The sequence below is a fragment of the Manis pentadactyla genome, chromosome 13 (genome assembly GCF_030020395.1).
Source record: "Manis pentadactyla isolate mManPen7 chromosome 13, mManPen7.hap1, whole genome shotgun sequence".
Lineage (NCBI taxonomy): Eukaryota > Metazoa > Chordata > Mammalia > Pholidota > Manidae > Manis > Manis pentadactyla.
Genome location: NC_080031.1, coordinates 10,687,475 through 10,709,719, shown reverse-complemented (window position 1 = coordinate 10,709,719; position 22,245 = coordinate 10,687,475). Strand labels below are relative to the sequence as shown.

The 22,245-nt window shown below is 42.8% G+C and overlaps 2 protein-coding genes across 2 annotated transcripts; both read right to left on the bottom strand.

Moving 5' to 3' along the window:
• Positions 1-1,887: 1,887 nt before the first annotated feature.
• On the bottom strand, positions 1,888-10,576 carry LOC118934552 (olfactory receptor 151-like). Its single transcript, XM_057491092.1, has 4 exons — positions 9,680-10,576; positions 9,591-9,619; positions 2,932-3,053; positions 1,888-2,060 (listed from the first exon to the last, which is right to left on the bottom strand). The coding sequence occupies exons 1-4, from the start codon at positions 10,574-10,576 to the stop codon at positions 1,888-1,890; spliced, it is 1,221 nt and encodes a 406-aa protein (XP_057347075.1).
• Positions 10,577-17,785: 7,209 nt separating this feature from the next.
• LOC118934553 (olfactory receptor 151-like) lies at positions 17,786-18,765 on the bottom strand. The gene has a single exon (XM_036930161.2). The coding sequence runs from the start codon at positions 18,719-18,721 to the stop codon at positions 17,786-17,788; it is 936 nt and encodes a 311-aa protein (XP_036786056.2). The 5' UTR covers positions 18,722-18,765.
• Positions 18,766-22,245: the final 3,480 nt, after the last annotated feature.

Sequence of the window (22,245 nt, the reverse complement as noted above, 5' to 3'; positions counted from 1 at the left end):
CATGATCTGTCCTTGAGATATATTTCTGAGTGTTTAAATTGTACAATTTTTTTTGCCGCCTTATAGAATTAAGAACTTATTTAATGCTTTTTAAGGTGGAACTCATTAATTCCTCCAGAAATTTTTGGTATGAGAAAATACGTGTTCAGAGTAGGACTTTTATTCCCATTTTTGTGTTGAAAGTGAAGTGGCAGACACTATGTGCCTTGCCTGAGGCCTCCTAGCTCCTGGTGACCTGTCTCCACCTGTGCTGTCTCCTGATCATGAGCTTCTCCTTTGGCCCCCGTGGGCAGCCTTACACATCTGCACACCTGCAGCTCTGGGCAATGTAGTGGTTGAATGTGCTTTACATTTGATTCTTAGTTTACGCACAGCCTATGAGAAGAATGAGAAATGCTATATTATTATTTTCATTCCCAGGGTTACCTAGGTCAAACAGCTTACTAGAGGCAGAACTGGGCCTAAAACTCAGGACTTCTGTCTGTTTTTCAGTTTCCATTAAGATACATTGTTTTTCTGTGGCTTGTCTTGTTAGCACCTTATTACTATTGAGTACACTTGATTTATTGGATTTTTGGAGAGAGAGGATGGATTCAGTGCTAATTTCAGTGCATTTATAAAATTACAAAGGTAATATACATGCACTGTCAAAGTTAAAGTACAAAGAATGAAAAACAGCAACACCATTTTCTCACTATTTGGAGACCAATTCTGGTAGTGACTCCTTCTGTATTTTCCATGTGTTTACATGTGTATTTTCTGTAAGCATTCATTTGTGTTTACACACGTAAGTATGTAGTTTTTAAAAAGCATTTTGTAACCTGCTATTTTAATATAGTACTTTACAATACATTGTCTCAATATATTCGTATTATAATAGGAAGTCAGGAGCTAACTGTATTACTTTTCTTTAGATGTAAGAGTCTTTGAATCCTTAGGCTGTGGTGTGAAGACAAGAGAATAAGCATAGCACTGTAAACTTTACATGGCAGATAATTTGTGGTGAGGTGTTTAGTTCCACCATAGGTTGTATCATTTAACTAAGTTAAAAAAATTATTGCCCTTTCTTGCAAAGGAGAAAACAAATTTCTTCTAGATAACTATAGATTAAAAATGTTTGTCTATCCCATTCTATTCAATTTTCATCCCTTAATACAATAAGAAACATAGAAAGTTCCTCCTGAACATATGGCCAGAAACACAATGTGATTTACAAAGCACTGCGGAGTGCACACCACTCATTCAGTGCAGAGCAGATGGGCAAATCCTAGACAGCAATGATTTGACTTTTATTCCCATAATCACCTAGTGATATAAAACAGGCATACACAATGCACACATTTGATGTCTGTCACCACAATGCTTACCTCTAATTTCAGACCACCACAGGCTCAGGACTGCTACCAATGGGAACACAATGTACACTCATACACAAAGATAAACATATGGTTGGAAATAGCTTGCGTTAGAGGCAGGAGTCATTGGAAGAAATTTTTTTTCTTATACAATTGCTTTAAATGTGTAATAAGTACCTGCACTCAGGAAAACCGGAACCCACTCTTCAAAAGTTTTCGGGATGCATTGGTTTCAATAATCAGGAAATGATTGGCAGAAAGTGAGAGAACCATACAGATTCATTTCTATTCTTAATAGTATTCAAAGAGGCCTGCACAGTCATGAGAAATGGGTCAGTGAGATTGGGACACTCTGGGTCTGATTTTATTTTTATGGGCGGAACCTCTCCTGGGTGCAGGCCCTCCAGGGAGTGGCGTCCTCACTAAAGGAGCAATTAGAGTCTTCGTTTGTGCCTGTGTTGTGTATCATGTTTGTCCCCCAGGTGTGTTAATTTTCCTCTGTTTGGGAGAGTCACCTTGCAGGCTGGTAAACTCAGAATGTAATGCAGCTTCCAAGTAGTTTACGAACAACAATCCAATCACCACCGCCAGCGTCACCACCACCGGCATCAAGAGGCCCAGCAGCAGCAGGTGCATCCCCAGCAGCATCGTCCTCAGTCTCCTCTTCATCGTCGTCATCGTCACTGTTGCCACCATCATCCGTTACTGCCATTATGGTTGTTATTCATTATGAGTCATTCTTCATTAGGCACAATCAACTAGGCATAAAATATTTGTCTGAAAGGGTTTTAAAAACCCAATTTTATTATTATGCTCAAACAAACTGTATGATACCATAAAGGAATGTTAAATGGCAAGGAACGTTAAACTTTTCACCCTGTTCTTGTCCTTGTACACTGACACTATAGAGGGACAGGAGGTTGTGGGACATAAGGAAGTTGACTCGCAAGAACTAGTCTCTCATATTCTCTCATTCAAAAGGGATATACGTCATTAAAAAATTCACTTTTCAAGAATACATTCAGCAATATATTTTCAATGAAATATCGCTCATGAAGATTTTTAAATTAATGCTTTTATTTGGACACAATTGTATATTCACCTGTAGTTGTAAGAAATAATAGAGAGAGACCCTGTGTATCTCTTATGCAGGTCCCCCAGGGGTAACATTTTGCAGTATTCTCGTACAACACACATCCAGGACACTGTATATTGCCATATGCAGTACACTTATCTCACTCAGATTTATCCGCTTTTACATACACTCATTGTATGTGTATACATTCGGTTTGATGCAATTTTATCTGACTCATAGGTTTGTGCACATTCTACTCAGAACCGTTATTGTACTCAGGTCCTCACACACAGTGCAGATGTGGTTACGGTTTCTCAGGAGACAAGATGTCTTTTCTCCCCCTGCTGCATCCAGAGCCCAGGTTGATCCGCTTCATCCTCACCATTGGCCTGTGCATGGAGGTAGGATTCACACATGGAGCTGCCTTACGCCAAAGACCATGCAGAGAGGAATCACGTGTTTTTGACGCCCTCTACACATTCTGTGGTGACCGAAACATACCGGAGGGGAACTCCTGGGCCAGGGACATCAGGGTCAGAAGGAAGCCCACAGCCATGAATGTGACTGTCCACGAGGCAGGTACTCTGCTCCTGTCTGTACCAGCAACAAGGCACTGCTGTGCACTGGGGAGTGGGGTGAAGGAATAGAGCAGGCAGAGACAGCAGAAGGGCAAGGACAGGGTGGCCTTGGGCAGCTGGCTCCAGGCAGCTGTCTATGCAGGAGCAGGAGATGCTTCTCTGAACAACTGGCCAGGCTTCAGGGAATTCAAGGGAGGCTTGGCCTTGGGAAGTCTGTGCTGGCAGATGTTCACAGTCCAGCTGGACTTCTGTCAGGCTCCTTACCCTGAGCCTTCCCAGAGCTGATGAAGCCCCGTTGCTTTATGCTAAGCACTCACAAAGAAGGTATTTTCAGCAAGGTGATGGGGAAAGGAAGGCTATAGGTCAGTGATCTTATGTAAGTGGTGTGGCGTTTGGGTGGAATTTGCTACAATGTATTGAAGGATCTTATTTGTGGTTTGGAATGAGAATGGAGCCCCAAGACTTGACTTGGATTATTGAGCCTGCATTCTATTGGTTTCCCAATGAATCTTTTAGCTCTAGATTGTGGTTCCCATTCCCAAACTGCCTGCTTTTCTGATGCTAAATTTAATCATTTCCGTGCCTCAATCCTGAATTTTTTCTAAGCTGCTTCATCTCTTTGATTCTCTTGAAAAGCTCCAGAATGCATGGCTGGGAACAGAAGTGCAAGGGGGATGAACAACGAAAGCTGCAGGCAGAAGATCAGATAGGGGTGTACCAGGTTTTCAATGTATGAGTTCAGAGAAACTGAATATGCAAAGACATAATGACCAGGCAATACAGAAGAAGTGATTCTTGTCCACATCTTCTGTGGCAGCCGTGATGGGAAATGAAACCACAGCTTCTGGAGTCATCAGCCCAGATGGTCAAGCCAGGCTTCTGAATTTTTGTGGCAGTGGCAAGCTCTGAACAAGCAGTCTTTGGGTGTTCTCACTTGGTGTCTTTGCTTTTCCCACATGCTGGACAGTCACTTAGCCTCATTTATCTTATTTGTACACAGTATACAGATGATCTCAGAAGGTTGTAAGCATTGATTGATGTTGAGTGATAAGATGCTTTTTTTCTTTCTAAAGAACTTATCTATGGAGTTATGACTCACATACAAGAAGCTATGTGTATTTAATATGTACAACTTGATAATGGTAGAGATGAATATATGAAGCCATTACCACAGTCAATGGATTAACATATGCATCTCCTCCAAAAGTTTCCTCCAGCATTCTATTACAAAATTATTGAATGATAAGGAAATGTAAGATTTACCGTCTTAGTAAATATTTATGGATTACAGTATTGTTAACTATCAGCAAAAAAAGAATAGAAATCCTTTGAGGTTTAGGCTGACTGTACTGCTCAGGGGACAAATGGAGAAGATGCTTCATGTGTACATGTGTGTCCATGTCTAATGTATGAAAAATGCATAAGAAGCTTATAAAATTTGTGCTCCCATAGCCTGGATCTCTTTTAAGAAAACCGTATGCCACACCAATGAGGAGCAGGCGAGAATTCTGAAAGAGCTGAAATAAACTTTGTCTCAAATATATTCTGACTTTCCCACAAAGAATGGGCATATATAGACAGATGTGAGTTTAAAAAAATGGCTTGTAAAGTACAATGAAATGAAAAAGCATCATACTGGGTGAGGAGAGGCAGTGTGGGGCAGACACACACGCAAAGCCCATGGCTCTCCAATTAGCCCTCCTGGGCGTGTGCAATCGTCCTGTCCCCGGCCCTTCTCTGGCTGCGTCCCTCCCTCAGAGGGGACTGGATCCAAGAGGATGTTCCCGGCCAGAGCCTATGCACCTCCTGGACTTTTCTTTCAGTGTTGGGATGCCAGAATTCCCTGCTCAAATCCCCTGTACCAGCTTATAGGCTCTTCCTGAGGCCCTTTCCCCAAAGGCTGACCACATGGTCCTTTACAAGGGGGTGTCCTGGGGGTGGTGTGTGCAGGAGGCAGGTATGGAGCTTGGACATGCTGAGTCCACACGTGAGCATGTGCAAGGGACCCTGTGGAGAGGGACAGACTGGCAGTGGGACATGGAAGGAGCAGGCTGTGGCCTGGGAGGGGCTGGGCAGCAGGGAGAGCACTCCTTTAGTGCTGCATTCTGTCAAGCAACTCAGAGCTTCTTATAAAGGTAGGAATAATGAAATATTTAATATTTTGTTAGCTTGATTTAACTTGTACATACCTAGAGAATTAGTATTTAGCGGGGCCCTGGTTGTCTCTCTTTCAACCATTCAGTGGCCAGCTCTGATCTGGGGCTTCTTGGGTGTGTTGACTGCTGTGCCCCAGGGCGTGGGTCTTGAAAAGGACCTTTTATTTCTCTCTCTCAGATCCCACTTCCTACTTTTAGGATCAATTCTGTCTGATGACCATTCTATCCTGGTTTATGTGTATTTTATGTTATTATTTTTTTCTTACCAAATATGTTTTTTTCTGCTTTGTGCTCATGTTGGTTTAATACTGTCTTGTCGATGGGTTTCAGCCCTGGCCAAGTTCACTATGGATTCAGTGTGACCAAAGAAATGACAGTAGAACATTCTTGGGGTGAAAGGGTTATACCCAACTTTATTCCGTGGTGGCAGGCCAATCACTAGAATCCCGTTCACTCAGAGCAAGTGCGCATGCAGCAAGCCAGTCTCTGCACCTGGGCCTCTCTGCCCCCCGGAGCCATCGCAGTCTCTGTCCTTGGTGCTGCCACCACTCCAGCCTCTGCTCTGGTCTCCTGCAGCCTTGCAGCCGTGCCATCGTGTCACCCAGAGCCCTGGGCAGAAGTAGTTATATAGAGTCAGTAACAAGGTATTGCCCACTCATGTGTAGTGAGCTAGCCAGCCAGGGCCAGGTGAGAATCCTGGCCACAGGAACCTTCACTTTACTCACACTCCACCCCCCCTGGATTCTTGCATCTCAGTCTATGTGCCCTCAGTCCTCTGCAATGGTTCCCAGAACATTGTAACCAAATTTCATAATAATGTAATACAATATACAAAGAACAAATTATGACAAATTATAACAACCCTCAAGCCTGAGGAGATCCATTGCCACCAAGTGGTCATCCCAGCTGTATTCAAACGAGTTCTGCTCAAATGAATTAACCAGTAGGACCATAGGTGTGCCTTACAATACCCACCTTCTCCAGCCTCTCCAGCAAAATGTCTTTCAGACACTCAGAGAGATCTGTGGCTTTATCTCTGCCTTCTGTCTCACCTTCAGCAGCCTGAACCACTGCTCCAGTCTCATTTGTAGCCCCAGATCCAGTCATCTAATTTCTTTTTGTCTGCTCCTGCCTTTTCAAACCAACCCACATCTGGGTTTTCATGACCTTCATGGGGCTCTTTAAATTCTTCCTTCGAGAAGCAGACTGTTTCCTTTTGTGCTTGATCCTGAGGATAGAAGCAGAGCATGGAGTGCTCCACAACCTAAGGAGGGGGCTGCACCTCCCCTGCGGTTGCCAAGTCCTTCTGGATTTCCATAAACTTTCATCCAGGGGAGGTTGCAACCTAGGAGAGGCTGATGCCTCCGGCACCGGCAGGGCCTCCACTCCCACCTATTCGTCAAGCCTCTGTTCCTACATTTCTGGGGCTGACGGCTCCACTACATCCTTCTGCCCCACGGCACCTGGCAGCCTGCATGATGCCTCCCCATGTGCCACTCCTTCTCAGGCCACTGCTCTTTCTTGTGCTGCTTTTTCTTGGGCCACCATGGCATACTTTACAATTTCCACAGCACTTCATAGTGATGCCATTTCAGATAGCAGCAAATTTTCTTTCTCTTGGGGAAGACCCCAGTCCTCCACCCATTCAGAGTATTACATGTCCACTGGAGGACATTGAAATGTCTCCCCATCCATAGGTGCAGCTGCTGAAACACTCCTTACATGAGGGCAGCCTTTTCTTTTCCTTGGTCAATAATGAATCCTGCCAACTATGCCAGTTGTCTTGCCAATGGGTTAAGCCCCAGGCAAGTTCACTATGGATTCAGTGTGACCAAAGAAATAACTGTAGAACGTTCTTGGGGTGAAAGAGTTATACCCACCTTTATTTCCACGGTGGCAGGTCAATCACTAGAATCCCGTTCACTCAGATCGAGCACTCATGCAGCAAGCTGGTCTCTGCCTGTGGGCCTCTCTACCCGTGCAGCCGTCTCAGTCTCTGTCCTTGGTGCTGCCACCACTCCAGCCTCTGCTCTGCTCTCCTGTAGTCTTGAAGCCATGCCATTATGTCGCCCAGAGCACTGTGTGGAGCTCATTATAAAGAGTCAATAACAACGTATTGCCTACACGTGTGTAGTGAGCAAAACAACCAGGTTCAGGAGAGAATCCTGACCATAAGAACCTTCCATTTATCCACAAATATACACAAGGGATTTGTGTTTTACATCTCATCATCTTTCTTACTTTCTCACACAGCAGTGCAGCTCCAGGATATAGTGCCTATAACTAATCATTAGCTTCTCATACTACACTGTTTCTATTACAGTTTACCCATTAATTACCCAGTGGAGGATGTAAGAGGTACCTTATTGTTTTAATTTGCACTTCTCTGATTGGTAATTGTTCTGAGCATCTCTTCATGTGCTTGGTGGCACTCTAAAAACTGTTCTCTTTGTAAAATGTTTATTCTCTGTACCTTGCCCATATTTTCTGTTGATGTCTTTCTTCTTGATGGTTTGCAGGAGTTTCTAATATATCCTAGTGATATATCTTATTCCATTCCATTTCTATTAACTCTATCCCCTGTGTCCTTTGCTGAACAAATTAATAATCTTTGATGTAATCAAATTCACTATTTCATTTGGCTTCATTTTTTCTCACATGAAAGAACAAGAAATATGTTGTTTTCTAGCTAGAATGGATCTATAATGGCAGAGATCTCATTTCTTCCTGAAGAAAGGTCTGGAAAAAATAGGTGGGGACATTCAGGAATGGCTCTGCCAATGGCTCCTTGTAGTCACATTAAATAGTTCTAGTTATAAAATAAATATGTCACAGTATGAAAGGCACAGCATGTAGAATATGTCTATAATGTTGTAGTAACTTACTGTGGAGACAGATGGTATTAGTAAAGCACAGATTGCTGTGCCCCATGCAGTAAGGCTTTAGGTCTGGAACAGGGCCTGAAAACGTGCATTTCTATTAAGTTTCCAGGTGATGCTCACCCTAGGGTTCTGTGATTTATGTGCTGTGAGAGTGTGAGAGGCAATTCTTGTGGACGCAGAAGGGACAGCGGCAGCTGGGGTTCCTGAACCTCCAGGTCAAACCAGTGGGGAGTCACTCTGGGGGCCCCTCACTCCTCCTACAGACATTCCACAAACTTTACACAAGATTCCCTGTGTTAAATACCGTTCTGCTGAATACCGTTTCTGTTGGCCATACTGCACCAGTGCTTGATCCAAAAATAGAACAAAAAAAAAGCCGTGAAATGAGGATGTCCCTGAATCCTTTTCCCTACATGAGGCTCCTGAGTCTCAACTATCTGTGATGTTGTTATGAACAGAAGAACCAGGGAAAAGCTTTATCCATGTGATTGGATGTACTGGGTAGGGTTGGTAAGACACATGTCAGTTATTAAAGCAGGACCAGAGACTTCAGAGTCATGTGATATATGCGACCAGTCCTGATAGTTTGGGATGTGCTGTGCCCGGGGTAGTGCTGGGCATACTGCATCCAGTTGGTCCCTCTAGTGTCATCTTTCCTTAGTCACCATGAGGAAATTTCGTTCAAGGAGACAGAGTTTACGGTGGCAGAGAAAGGTGGAGATCTAAGAATTCATTATTAGGGGTTATTAGAAATCTCAGGAGTGTAATTCTGTCCAGCTTAGTAGGTGCTCAAAATCAGAGTGTGCCTGAGCCAAGGGGATCATGTCTGAGAGCCAAGAGTGGTGTGGGCTCCGAAGTCACGTAGACTAGAGTTTGCATCCCAGTGTGCTTACCAGCTATGCCACCTTGAGCAGGTTACATGCCAAGTTCCCTTGCCTTTGAAATGGGGATAAGAATATAACCTACTGTTGTGAGGTGTAAGCGAAAAAAATGCATATGAAGCGTTTGGAGAGTTGCCTGGCTCCGAGGGAGCACCTCAATACGTGTTATTGCTGCATTATTATTGTTGTTGCTAAGGAAACTGTATAAAGGGATCAGGTGGAAGTTCTCAGGTAGCAATAGGTTAAGAGGGCTGGAAGAGAGGAGAGGATGAAGAAGTCGGGATGAGTAAGGGGCTGCCATCACTTCCTGGTGACCTTTGCATTCACCTTTTGTTGCCTTCTGTGATCTCAGGTGCAAAGCATAAGAATGGGCTGAGTAATATTTTCTATATATAGGGTAATTAATTAAAGAATGGCTTTCTAATACAAGGCTTAAAGCTTAAATTTCTATCAAATTACATTTAAGATAGTAAATGTTTACCAAAGAATGTACTCAGGATAAGGAAAAGAATCCCAAGTGAAGGAAACATGAACTTGACATAATTTTTTTATACAGGACAAGAGATGGAGGGAAGGAAGACACAAGGAGGGGAGGAATTCACCCAACCATGTAGGGAAGGGACTGTTCCCATCATGGTTGTTAGAAGCAAGTATTCAGAGGGCCTCCCTCCTGTTTTGATAACTTCTTTTAACTTTGAGAAAGAGTATTAACTTTTAACTCAAATCACTTTTCTCCTCAGTGTTCTTTGCACAGCAGCCTTTACCTCCTTATTCCTCAGGCTGTAGATCAGGGGGTTGAGCACGGGGATGACTGTGGTGTAGAACACGGAGGCCACGTTCTCCTGGGCCAGGGAGTTGGCCGTGGAGGGCTTTAAGTACATGAATGCAGTGGATCCATAGAACAAGCCCACCGCTGCCAGGTGGGAGCTGCAGGTGCTGAAGGCTTTGGACCTGCCCTCTGTGGTGCTGATGCGGAGGATACTGGAGAGAATGTAGGCGTAGGAAACCAGGACTGGTAAGCTGGTGGCTATGATGTTGAATCCAGCAAAAGAGAATAGTGTCATCTCAAGATCATAGGTGCTGGAGCAGGAGAGCTTCATGAGGGGAAGGATTTCACAGAAATAGTGTCTGATGAGGAACTCACAGTAGGACAGTTTTAACATGAGGACAGTCCCTATTGTTGAGTCAATGAGCCCAGCAGCATAGACCACAGCCACCAGCAAGGAGCAGACTTGAGGAGACATGATGATGTTGTAAAGCAAAGGTCTGCAGATGGCGACATAGCGGTCATAGGCCATCACGGTCAGCATGTAACACTCAGCAATGACAAACACAAGGAAGAAGTAGAGCTGTGACATGCACCCCGCATAGGAGATGGTGTTCTTCTCTGACACAAAGTTCACCAGCATTTTAGGGGTAATGACGGAGGAGTAGCAGAGGTCCACGAGGGACAGGTTGCTGAGGAAGTAGTACATGGGGGTGTGCAGCTGAGCACTCAGCCAGATCAGTGTGAACATGCCCAGGTTCCCGACCACGGTGACCGAGTAGATGGCAAGGAAGAGGAGGAAGAGGGGCCGCTGGAGCTCTGCTCTGCTCGTTAGTCCCCCCAGGACGAACTCTGTCAATGCAGAGTGATTTTGAGCAGCCATCTGCTTTGTTGGTTTTGGAGCCTGTGGGGAGGAGAGAGGAGAACCCCATGAAAGATGGCCCCTTGATGTGCTTGGAGAAGCTAGTTCTGAGCATTTGGGACTAACCGAGTGATTTTGGGCTCCTCACTGATGCATCTTTCCCTCATCCTGCTATACTGGGAAGAAGGTCAACCTCTGGTTATTTCAGATTGTGATGTTAGGAGAAATAAGGGGGTATGATATGGAACTTTTGCCACTTTTATGTTTCTCAGATATTCTGTGAGGTGATTCTTATCGTGCAGTTCCTGGACCAGCAGCATCAGCCGCTAGTGAAGATGTTAGAGATGCAGTCTCAGATTTCACCCAGGATCTACCAAATGAGGAACCCTGGAGATGGAGCCTATCAATGTGGGCTTTACCTTCTCTCCAGGTGACGTGGATGCATGTCAATTTTAGAGAATTCTGCCCTATAGGTAACAAGCAGTGTATTTCATATTTTGTGTTTCGAGATGCATTTTGCTCAGAAATGAAATTTCTCTGTGTTCCTTGCAATTCTTAAGCAGTCCCTGAATGTGCATGTGCAAATACCTATCTCAGATCATTGCAGTGTCAGTGTTACATGTCAATCACAGCTGCATCATTGATTGGCATGTCAGTTTCTGTATCTGAAAGATGAAGAAGTCAGTAACATCAATTCCAGTGGTGACTGTAAAAATAACATGGCATAATGCATATTGAGAAATAATTTTCAGTCACCGAGTTCCTATAAAAGTGAATTATCATTAGGCATTTGGAATTTGTTCTTAGTTCTTCACTGGATTTGAGGCACTGAGATAGTAGATCTTGACAATGATTTTACTATAATTTCCTGGATTGTTTAAAAAGTATTCATGTCTTGGTTCCACAACAGAGTATCTAATTTAATTGATTAGTGATTCAACCTGAACATGGGCATTTAATACATATCAGCATAAGTGCTCAGTAGTTGGTGTCATTATTATTTTCAGATCATAGTACAGAACCATGGTCCCCTTACTACCCTATTGTCTAAGTGCTCAAATTATAGGCATGTCCCTGTGAAGCATAGATCAATATGGACTGATATTATTGAATATGATTCAAGAGGTCTTTCCTTGAGATATATTTCATAGGGGTAAAAACCTTAAAGAACTTATATAATGCTCTTTAAGATCAAACTCATCCAACTCCTCCTAAAATTTTCAGTATGAGGAGAAATGTGTTCAGAGTTGAATTTTTATTCCCATTTTTGTGTTGAAAGTGAAGTGGCAGACACTATGTGCCTTCCCTGAGGCCTCCTAGCTTCTGGTGACCTGTCTCCACCTGTGCCGTCTCCTGATCATGAGCTTCTCCATCGGCCCCCGTGGGCAGCCTTACACATCTGCACACCTGCGGCTCTGGGCAATGTAGTCGTTGAATGGGCTTTACATTCGATTTGTAGTTTGTTCACAGCTTATGAGAAGAATGAGAAATGCTATATTACTGTTTTCATTCTCAAGGTTACCTAAGTCCTACAGCTAGTAAGAGGCAGAAGTGTGTCTCAAACCTACGACTTCTGGCCACTGTTTAGTTTTCACTAAAATATATTGTTTTGTTGTAGCTTGTCTTTGTGCAGCACTTTATTACTGTTGAGTATACTTGATTTAAGAATTTTTGGAGACGGGACAGATTCACTGCTAATTTCACGTGCATTTACAAAATGAGGAAGGCTATATACAGTCCCTGTAGAAAGTTAAGATACAAATAAGCAAAAACAAAACCACCATTTTCCCACTATTTGGAGACCAATTCTAGTGGTGACTGTCCTACATTTTCTCTGCCTATTTGTGTTTACATGCATAAGTGTGCATGTAGTTTTTAAAAGCATTTTGTCATATACTATTTCAATGTAGTACTTTATAGTACATTGTCTTAGTTTATTCCTATAATAACAGTACATCGGGCACTAAGTATTACTTTTTATTAGAATTTATAAGAGTCTTTAAATTATTAGGCTGTGGTGTGAAGACAGAATAAGTATTGCATTATAGACTTTACATGGTAATTTATTTGTGGTGAAGTATTTAACTTCAGAATAGCTTGTATCAGGGTTAGCTAAGTTAAAAAAATTACTCCCCTTTCTTGCAAAGGAGAAAACAAATTTCTTTTAGATAACTATAGATTAAAGAAAACCTTACATATCCCCTTCTATCCATTTTTCACCTCTTAATACAATAAGAGACATAGAAAATCCCTCCTGAACATATTACCAGAAATACAATGTGCCTTACAAAGCACTGTGGAGTGAACACCTTTCACTCAGTGCAGAGCAGATGGGCAAATCCTAGACAGCAGTGATTTAATTTTTACTCCCATAATCACCTGATACAAACCAGGCAAACCTGATGCACATATTTGATGTCTGTTACTACAATGCTTACCTCTAATTTTATCAGACCACCAGAGGCTCAGGACTGCTGCTGATGGGAACACAATGCACAATCATACACAAAGATAAACATATGGGTGGAAATAGCTTGCATTAGAAACAGAAGTTCTTGGAAGAAATATTTTTTCTTATACAATTGCTTTAAATGTGTAATAAATACCTGAACTCAGGAAAACTGGGACACACCCTTCAAAATTTTTTTGGATGCATTGGTTTCAATAATCAGGAAATTATTGGCAGAAAATGAGGGAACCAGACAGATTCTTAATAGTATTCAAAGAGGCCTGCACAGTCATGAGAAATGAGTCACTGAGATTGGGACACTCTGGGTCTGATTTTATTTTTATGGGCGGAACCTCTCCTGGGTGCTGGCCCTCCAGGGAGTGGCGTCCTTACTAAAGGAGCAATTAGTCTTCGTTTATGCCTCTGCTGAGAATCATGTTTGTCCCCCAGGTGTGTTAATTTTCCTCTGTTTGGGAGAGTCACCTTGCAGGTTGGGAAACTCAGAATGTAATGCAGCTTTCAAGCAGTTTACGAACAACAATCCAATCACCACCGCCAGCGTCACCGCCACCGGCATCAAGAGGCCCAGCAGCAGCAGGTGCATCCCCAGTAGCATCGTCCTCAGTCTCCTCTTCATCGTCATCATCACTGTCATCACCGTCATCATTTTTATCACACCATCAACATGATCAGTTACTACCATTGTGGTTCTTACTCACTGTGTTAGGGAAAGGAAGGCTATGGGCCAGTGACCCAATATAACTGGTGTGGGGTTTTCGTGGAATTTGCTAACATGTTTTGAAGGCTCTTATTTTGTGGTTTGGAATGAGAAAGGAGCCCCCAGACTTGGCTTGAATTATTGCACCTGCATTCTACTCTTTTTCTCACTGAAGGTTTTACTTCCCAATAATGGTTGTAGGAACTCTGGTTCCTATTCCCAAGCTGCTTTGCATTTGATGCTAAAGGCTCCTTCCCATACTCCTACCCTGGAGTTTTTCTAAGCTGCTTCATCTCTCTTTTATCCTTCTGAAAAGCTCCAGAGTGCATGGCAGGGTAAGGAAGTGTAAGGGGTTTGAACTTTGAAAGCTGCAGTTGAAAGATCAGGAATGTTTGTAGCAACTTTCCAATTTATGATTTTTGAGAAACTGATTATGCAAGCCCATGTGAAAAGATCATGTGTGGGCTGTAATTCTTACCCACAACCTCTGTCGAAACTGACCCAGGAAACCAAAGCACAGCCTCTGAAATAATCACCCCAGAATGGTTAGGACTTGGTTGTTGACTTCCAGCTTCCCTAATTTTTGTCCTTGCTTCCAGTTTGAGACCAATCAGAGAAATCCAAATGCTTCCCAGTCCAACCACACAGGGAGCCCTGCCTCTAGTTAGCTCACCTCCAGCTTCCCAAAGCCAACCAGCCCCTGTGAGAGCAACCCGAAGTCCCCCTTCTCCCCCACTCCCCTGCCTGCTTGGGAGTGTCCACCACAGCCAGTGGCAAGCTCTGAATAAGCAGCCTTTGCTTATTCTCACTTGGGGCCTTTGCTTATCCCACACTTTGGACAGTTACTTAGCTTCATTTTTTTTTGTACATAGTATTTAGATGATCTCACAAGATTCTGAGCATTGATTGATATTGAGTTTTAAGATGCTCTTCTCTTTCTTGAAAAAGAACCTCTTTATTGGAGGTATGATTGACATACAAGGAGGAGTGAATATTTAATATATATAACTTGATGATGGTGGTTATGTATATGCCTGTGTAGCCATCACCAGAATCAATGCCATAAACATGCATCTCATCTAAAGTTTTTTCATGCCTTCCATTAAAAAAATTCTTTAGTGATAATAACACTAGATTTACACTGTAGTAAAATTTTAAGTATGCATTATAGTTTATTATACTATAAGCAAAAAAGGACAGAAACCCTTTGAACTCTAGGTTGAATGTACTACTCAAAGGACATGTTAAGATGCTTCGTGTGTACATGTGCTTTATCTCAGTATGAAAATGTAGCAGAAGGTTATGAAATATGTACTCATATAATGATAATATAATATGTACTCACTTAATATCTGTTCCACCCTCCTTGTAGTCACACTGAACACGTTCAGTTGTAAAATAAATATGTCACAGTATGAATGGTTCAGAATGGGGAATACAGTCAACAATATTATGATAACTTATGGTGATATTTGTGAACCACACTTATCATGGTGAGCATTGCATAATGTATATAAATATTGAATCATGATGTTATACACCTGAAACTATTATAATATTATCTGTATTGCTTGAAGGTTTCAGCCTTGGGAAGTTTATTATGGATTCAGTGAGATCAAGAAATGACAATGGAATGTTCTTGGAGGAAAAGGGTTTATACCCAGCTTTATCCTCATGGCTGTAGGTAGAGGACTGAAATCATATCTGCATCTAGCAGACTGAAGGTCTATAATCCACCTCCATCTCTACCTTCACCCAGAGCACTGGGCAGAGTTCTTTATATAGTGACTCTCTCAATAATAGCTTATTGCCTGCAGGTGTGGCCTAGCAGGGGACCAATTACATCATCAAGTAGTCTGGGGTCAGGTGAGGATCCTGGCCATAGGAATTTCTATTTCCTCACATATCTCAACTATATTTCAATAAAAAATGTGAAAGTTAGATATCCCAGATTCAGTTGTAGCTAGAGCCAGGGGATGTGAATTATTTTTGACTAATTAAATCCATTTTTGTGACATTTGAATTGTGAGACTGAGGTGGTTCTCACATTTCGCTGTGTTCCAGAATCACCTGATGGCTTATTAAACATAGACAGATCGCTGGGTCTCCCTCACTAATGAGAAGGTCTGGAGAAGGGCCTGAAATGTGCATTTCTAATAAGTTTCCAGGGGAGGCTCATCCTAGGGCTCTGTTATTTATGGGCTGTGAGAGTGTCAGACGTAAATCTCATGGTGGTGACAGTGACAGCTGCAGCTGGAGTTCCTGACATCTAGGACATATCCAGCGTGGAGTCACTTTGGGACTCCCTCACTCCTTCTGCAGACATTCCAAAAACTTTACACAAGAGATTTCCTGTAATAAATACCTTTCTACTTGAGAAAACTAGAGTGATTTCTGTTGGCCATAATAAACCACTGCTTGATCCAATACTATCCTATACCAAACATAACTACAAGTGACAAGAGGATATATCCTTTACCCTACATCAGTGTCTTGCCAATGGATTTCAGCACTGGGAAAGTTACTATGGATTCAATGAGACCAAAGACATGACAGTGGAACATTCTTGGGGTGAAAGGGTTTATACCCAACTTTATTTCCATGGTGGCAGGTCAATCACTAGAATCCCTTCCACTCAGAGCTAGTCTGCATACAGCAAGCCGGTCTCTGCTTCTCAGCCTCTCTGCCTCCAAAGCCATCTCAGTCTCTGTCCTCAGTGCTGCCACCACTCCAGTCTCATCTGTGCTCTCCTGTAGCCTTGCAGCTGTGCCACCATGTCACTGTGCAGAGCACTGGGCAGAGCTCTTTATATAGAGTCAATAATGATGTATTGCCCACACATGTGTAGTGAGCCAGCCCACCAGGGCCATAGGAACCCTCACTTTATCCACAGTCTGCTGAGTCTCAAACCAGTATCTGTGATATTGTTATGAACAACAGGAGCAGGGAAAACTATCCATGTGATTGGATTTACTGAGTGGAGTTGGCAAGAGATCTGTCAGGATTAAAGCAGGACTAGAGACTTTGAAGCATCATGTGATATGGGCGACCAGTCCTCCTGCTTGTTTGGGACTTGAGGTCTCAGGATGCGCCTTGGGAGAGTGCCAGACATAGTGGGTCAAGCTGGTCCCTTTTGTTGGTCACCTTAGGAGTAAGTTGCCTTTAAAGGGATAGAGTTTAGGGTGGCAGATAAAGGGAGGAATCTAAGAATTCATTACCTGTATGTATTTGAAATCTGAAGAGTAGAGCTCTGTCATATTGAGTAGGCTGTTCCAAGGCCATGTCATTCTGAGCCAAGGGGATATAGGGTGAGAGCCAAGAGTGGAGGCTATGGAATCACATACAGTCAGATTTGAATCCCACTGTGTTTGTGATCTATGTGACCTTGAACAAGTTACTAAACCAAGTTTCTATACCTTTGAAATGGGGATAAAAATGGTATCTACCTGTTGCGAGGTGTAAGTGAAAAAAACAAGCATGCAGCATTTGGAGGAGTTCACAATACTTGTTCATGCTAGCATTATTATTGTTGCTAAGGAAATTACATAAAGGGATCAGGTAGGTGCTCTTGTGGGGAAAAAGGTAACAGCTAGAAGAGAGGAGATGGAGAAGTCTGGATGAGAAAGGGATTGCGATCACTTCCTAGTGACCTTTGCATTCACCTCTCTTTGCCTTGTGCACTCCTGGGTGCAAAAAAGTAAGAATTGGGTTGAGTAATCATTTCTATGTAGAAGGTAATTAAATATTGAATGTCTTTCTAAGTCAATGCTGAAAGTTTAAAATTTATGTTAAATTACATATAAGATAGTAAATATTTACCAAAGGACTCGGGTTAGTGAAAATCCCAAGGGAAGGAAAACATAAACTGGAAATCATTGATTTTCAAAGAAAAATGAAAGTGTGGGATAGGGGGGAAGCAAGACAACAGGAGGGATGGAGGCATTCTCCCAACCAAGGAGGGAAGGGGCTGCTTCCCATCATAGTTGGGGGGGGCAGCATTCAGAGGGCTTACCTCGTGTATTTATAACAATTTATACTTAACATTGAGAAAGAATATTAAGATTTAACTCAGAAACACTTTTCTCCTGAGTGTTCTTTGCACGGCAGCCTTTACCTCCTTATTCCTCATGCTGTAGATCAGGGGGTTGAGCATGGGGATGACTGTGGTGTAGAACACGGAGGCCACGTTCTCCTGGGCTAGGGAGTTGGCCGTCGAGGGCTTTAAGTACACAAATGTACCAGATCCATACATCAAGCCCACTGCTGCCAGGTGGGAGCTGCAGGTGCTGAAGGCTTTGGACCTGCCCTCTGTGGTGCTGATGCGGAGGATGCTGGAGAGAATGAAGGCGTAGGACACCAGGATGGGTAAGCTGGTGGCTATGACATTGAATCCAGCCACACAGAAGACTATCATCTCAATACCATATATGCGAGAGCAGGACAGCTTCATGAGAGGGACAATGTCACAGAAATAGTGACTGAGGAGGAGCTCACAGTAGGACAATTTTAATATGAGGACAGTCCCTATTGTTGAGTCAATGAGCCCCATGGCATAGACCACAGCCACCAGCAGGGAGCAGACTTGATGAGACATGATGACGTTGTAAAGCAAAGGTCTGCAGATGGCAACATAGCGGTCATAGGCCATCACGGTCAGCATGTAACACTCAGCAACGCCAAACACAAGGAAGAAGGAGAGCTGTGACATGCACCCCACATAGGAGATGGTGTTCTTCTCTGACAGAAAGTTCACCAGCATTTTAGGGGTAATGACAGAGGAGTAGCAGAGGTCCACGAGGGACAGGTTGCTGAGGAAGTAGTACATGGGGGTGTGCAGCTGAGCACTCAGCCAGATCAGTGTGAACATGCCCAGGTTCCCGACCACGGTGACCGAGTAGATGGCAAGGAAGAGGAGGAAGAGGGGCCGCTGGAGCTCTGGTCTGCTCGTTAGTCCCCCCAGGACGAACTCTGTCACCGCAGAGTGATTTTGTGCAGCCATCTGCTTTCTTGGTTTGGGAACCCTGTGGGGAGGAGAGAGGAGAACCCCATGTAAGGCTTCCCCTTGGTCTTCTTGGACACCCTATTCTGAGTATTTGGGAACAGCTGTGTGATCCTGGGCTCCTTGCTGATCCATCTGTTCCTCTTCCTGCTGTACTGGGAGGAAGGCCAGTCCTTGGTTATTTCAAAGATGGTGTTGTTAAGATAAATAAGGGGGTATTATCTGGAACTTTCCCCATGTTTATGTTTCTCAGATATCCTGTGTAGTGGATCTTAACGTGCAGTCCCTGGACCAGCAGCATCAGCTTCACGTGGAGACGTTAGGGATGCAAAGTCTCAGCCGTCAGCCGGGACCTACCAAATCAGAAACCTGGGGATGGGGTCCGTCAGTCTGGGCTTAGCTGTCTCTGCAGGTGATGCTGATGGCATGCTAATGTTAGAGAACATTTGATAACTCTGTCCTATAGGTAATAAGTAGTATATTTCATATTTTCTTGGGGGTGCATTTTCTCAGAAAAGAAATTCCTTTGTGTTCCATGCAATTCCTAAGTAGCCCCTGAATGTGCATGTACAAAACCCAGCTCAGATTAATGCAGTGTCAGTGTTATGTGTTACTCACGACTGTATCATTGATTGAAATATCAGTTTCTGTATCTGAAAGATGAAGAAATCACTAATATCAGTGCCATTGGTGGCTGTAAAAATAACGTAGCATAATGTAAATTAAGAAATCATTTCCAGTCACTGAGTTCCTCTAAAAATGAGTTGGTTCTAGGCATTTGGAATTTTCCCTTAGGTTTTCACTGGACCTGAGACCCTGAGATAGTGGATCTTGACATTGAATGTATATTATAATTTCTTGGAGAATTTAAAAAGTATTGTTGCCTGGGTTCCACCAACAGAGTATTTGATTTAGTTGATCAGTGGTACAACTTGGGCACGGGCACATAATATAGGTCAGATTAAGTGCTCATCAGGCAGTTTCAGTTTATTTCCAAATCATAATAGATCATAATATCAAACTCTGACTCCTTTATCTCCCTTCTGGCAAAGTGCTCAAATTACAGACATGTTCCTGTGAAGCATGGAACAAAATTCTCAGATATGATACTTTTATAGATTTGTCCTTGAGATACATACCTTAGGATTAAAAATCTTAAATCATACTGTTTTTATTGCTGTTTTATAATTATGAGCTTTTGTATAATGCTCCCTGAAGGGCAAACTCGTGAACTCATCCTCAGATACTCAGCATGAGGAGAAATGCGTTCAGAGTGGGATTTTTATTCCCATTTTCACACTGAAGGTGGCAGTGCAGAGGCTGTGGGCCCTGCCCGTGGCCGCCTCGCCATCGGTGACTGGGGCTCCGGCTGTGCCGAGCCGGACCAGGAGCCTCTTCCTTCAGTCCACGGGCGGCCTTACACCTCTGCACACATCCGCCTCTGGGCGATGCTGTGGTTGAACGTGCTTTACACCTGACGTCCTAGGCGTTTCTGTGCACAGCCCATGGGAAAAATGAGAAATGCTGTATTACTTTTTTCATTGTCGAGGCTACCTAGTTCCTAGAACTAGTAAGGGGCAGAAATGGGACTCAAGCCCAGGACTTCTGACCATTGCTTCGTATCTACTAATACATATTGTTTTGCTATGGCTTATCTTGTAGAATTTTATTACTTTTTAGTAAAGTTAACTCATTGAATCTTTGGAGACAGAGAGGATGGATTCACTCTTAATTTCAGATGCATTGCAAAAATTACAAAGGAGATATGCATACACTGTTCAAGTTAAAGTACAAATAAGCAAAAACAAAAACACCAGTTTCCTCCTATTTGGTGACTGATTCTGGCAGGGACTATACTTCTCCATTTTGTATGCATATTTGTGTTTGCATATGTGAGTATGTATGTATCTTTTAAAAAACATTTTGTAATTTACTATTTTAAGATAGGACTTTACATTACATCTCAATTTATTCTAATAATTAATAATAATGATTACTCCGGCACTAACTGTATTTTTTTTTCAGATGTTAAGAGTCTTTAAATCCTTAGGATGTGGTATGAAGACAAGATAATATGTGTTCCTTGTAAACTTTATATTTTAAATTATTGGTGGTGAGGTATTTAAGTTCACAATAACTAGTATCAGAGGAAGCTTAATTTAGAAAACTATTTCCACTTCTTGCAAATGAGAAAACATTTCTTCTAGATAAATAGAGATTAAAACCATATTATTATCCCCACATCCAATATTTTCACCTCTTAAAACAATAAGGTACAGAAAATCCCTCTTAAACGTATTACTGGAAACATGATTACCAGAACAAATTACAGAGTACTGTGGATTTTACACCATTCACTCAGTGCAGAGCAGATGGGAAAATCCTAGACAGCAATGATTTAATTTTACTCCCATAATCACCTAATGATATAAAACAGGCCAACGTGACTCACACATTTGATGTCTGTTACTGCGACGATCACCTCTAGCTTTACTGGACCATCAGAGGCTCAGGACTGCTGCCGCTGAGAACACAGTGCACAAGAGAAAACTACTCAGAGACGGAGGTAAACGTACAGTTGGAAATAGCTGATAGTAGAGACTGGAGTTCTCAGAGGAAATATCTTTCTCACACAATTGCTTTAAAGGTGTAATTAAATACCTGGGCTGAGGAAAAATGGAACAGTCTCTGGGAAATTGTAGGGGATGCCTTGGTTTTAATAATAAAAATATGATTACCAGGAAATGATGGACCATACAGATTCATGTCTATTCTTAATAGTTGTCGAAAGGACCAGCGCAGTCATGAGAAGGGGGCCGCTGAGTCTGGGACACTCTGGGTCTGTTTATATGGGCAGAACCTCTCTTGGGTGTGGTCCCTTTCAAGGGTGGAGCTCTCACTAAAGGAGCAATTAGAGTGTCAGTTTATGGCTGTGCTGCGAATTATGTTTTATCTCCCAGGTGTGTTAATTTTCCTATTGTTACAGTTACCTTTCAATTTGGGACACTTAGAGTCTAATGCAGCATTCAAGCATTTATGAGCAAACCAAAACGATCCTCCTGCTCCTCATCTTCACGGTCACCTCCAGCAGCACCCCCTCTTCATTGTCATCATCACCATCACCACCATGTCCTCATTTTCATCAGCGCTGTCGGCATCGCCATTGGCATCACCAGCAGCCGTCACGTCATGTCACCGCATCATCAGCAGCCACAGCAGCATCTCGGCATCTTCATCATCAGCATCATTTCCATTGCAGCATCAGTTACTCTCATTATGGTTCTTACTTGATGATGGTATCATTTCATTAGGCATAATCGACTAGGCCTAAAATGTTTATTTTGAAGCATTTAAAAAAGAAATCCTAATATCAACAAACTGTATAATTCAGTAAAGGAACATTCAGTCGAAAGAAACATTATATTTGTCATCCTGCTGTGCCCCTTGTACACTGACACGATAGAATGGCAGGAGGTGAGGGACGTAAGGAAGTTGACCTATATGAACTGTACTCTCATATTCCC

Coding starts and splice junctions, on each gene's coding strand:
- LOC118934552 (XM_057491092.1), bottom strand. CDS start 10,576: ATGGCTGCTCAAAATCACTCTGCATTGACAGAGTTCGTCCTGGGGGGA. Junction 9,620..9,679: donor ATAAGGAGGTAAAGGCTGCT/GTGCAAAGAACA, acceptor TCTTTCTCAAAG/TTAAAAGAAGTTATCAAAAC. Junction 2,061..2,931: donor GGCCCAGGAGTTCCCCTCCG/GTATGTTTCGGT, acceptor CCATAATGGCAG/TAACGGATGATGGTGGCAAC.
- LOC118934553 (XM_036930161.2), bottom strand. CDS start 18,721: ATGGCTGCACAAAATCACTCTGCGGTGACAGAGTTCGTCCTGGGGGGA.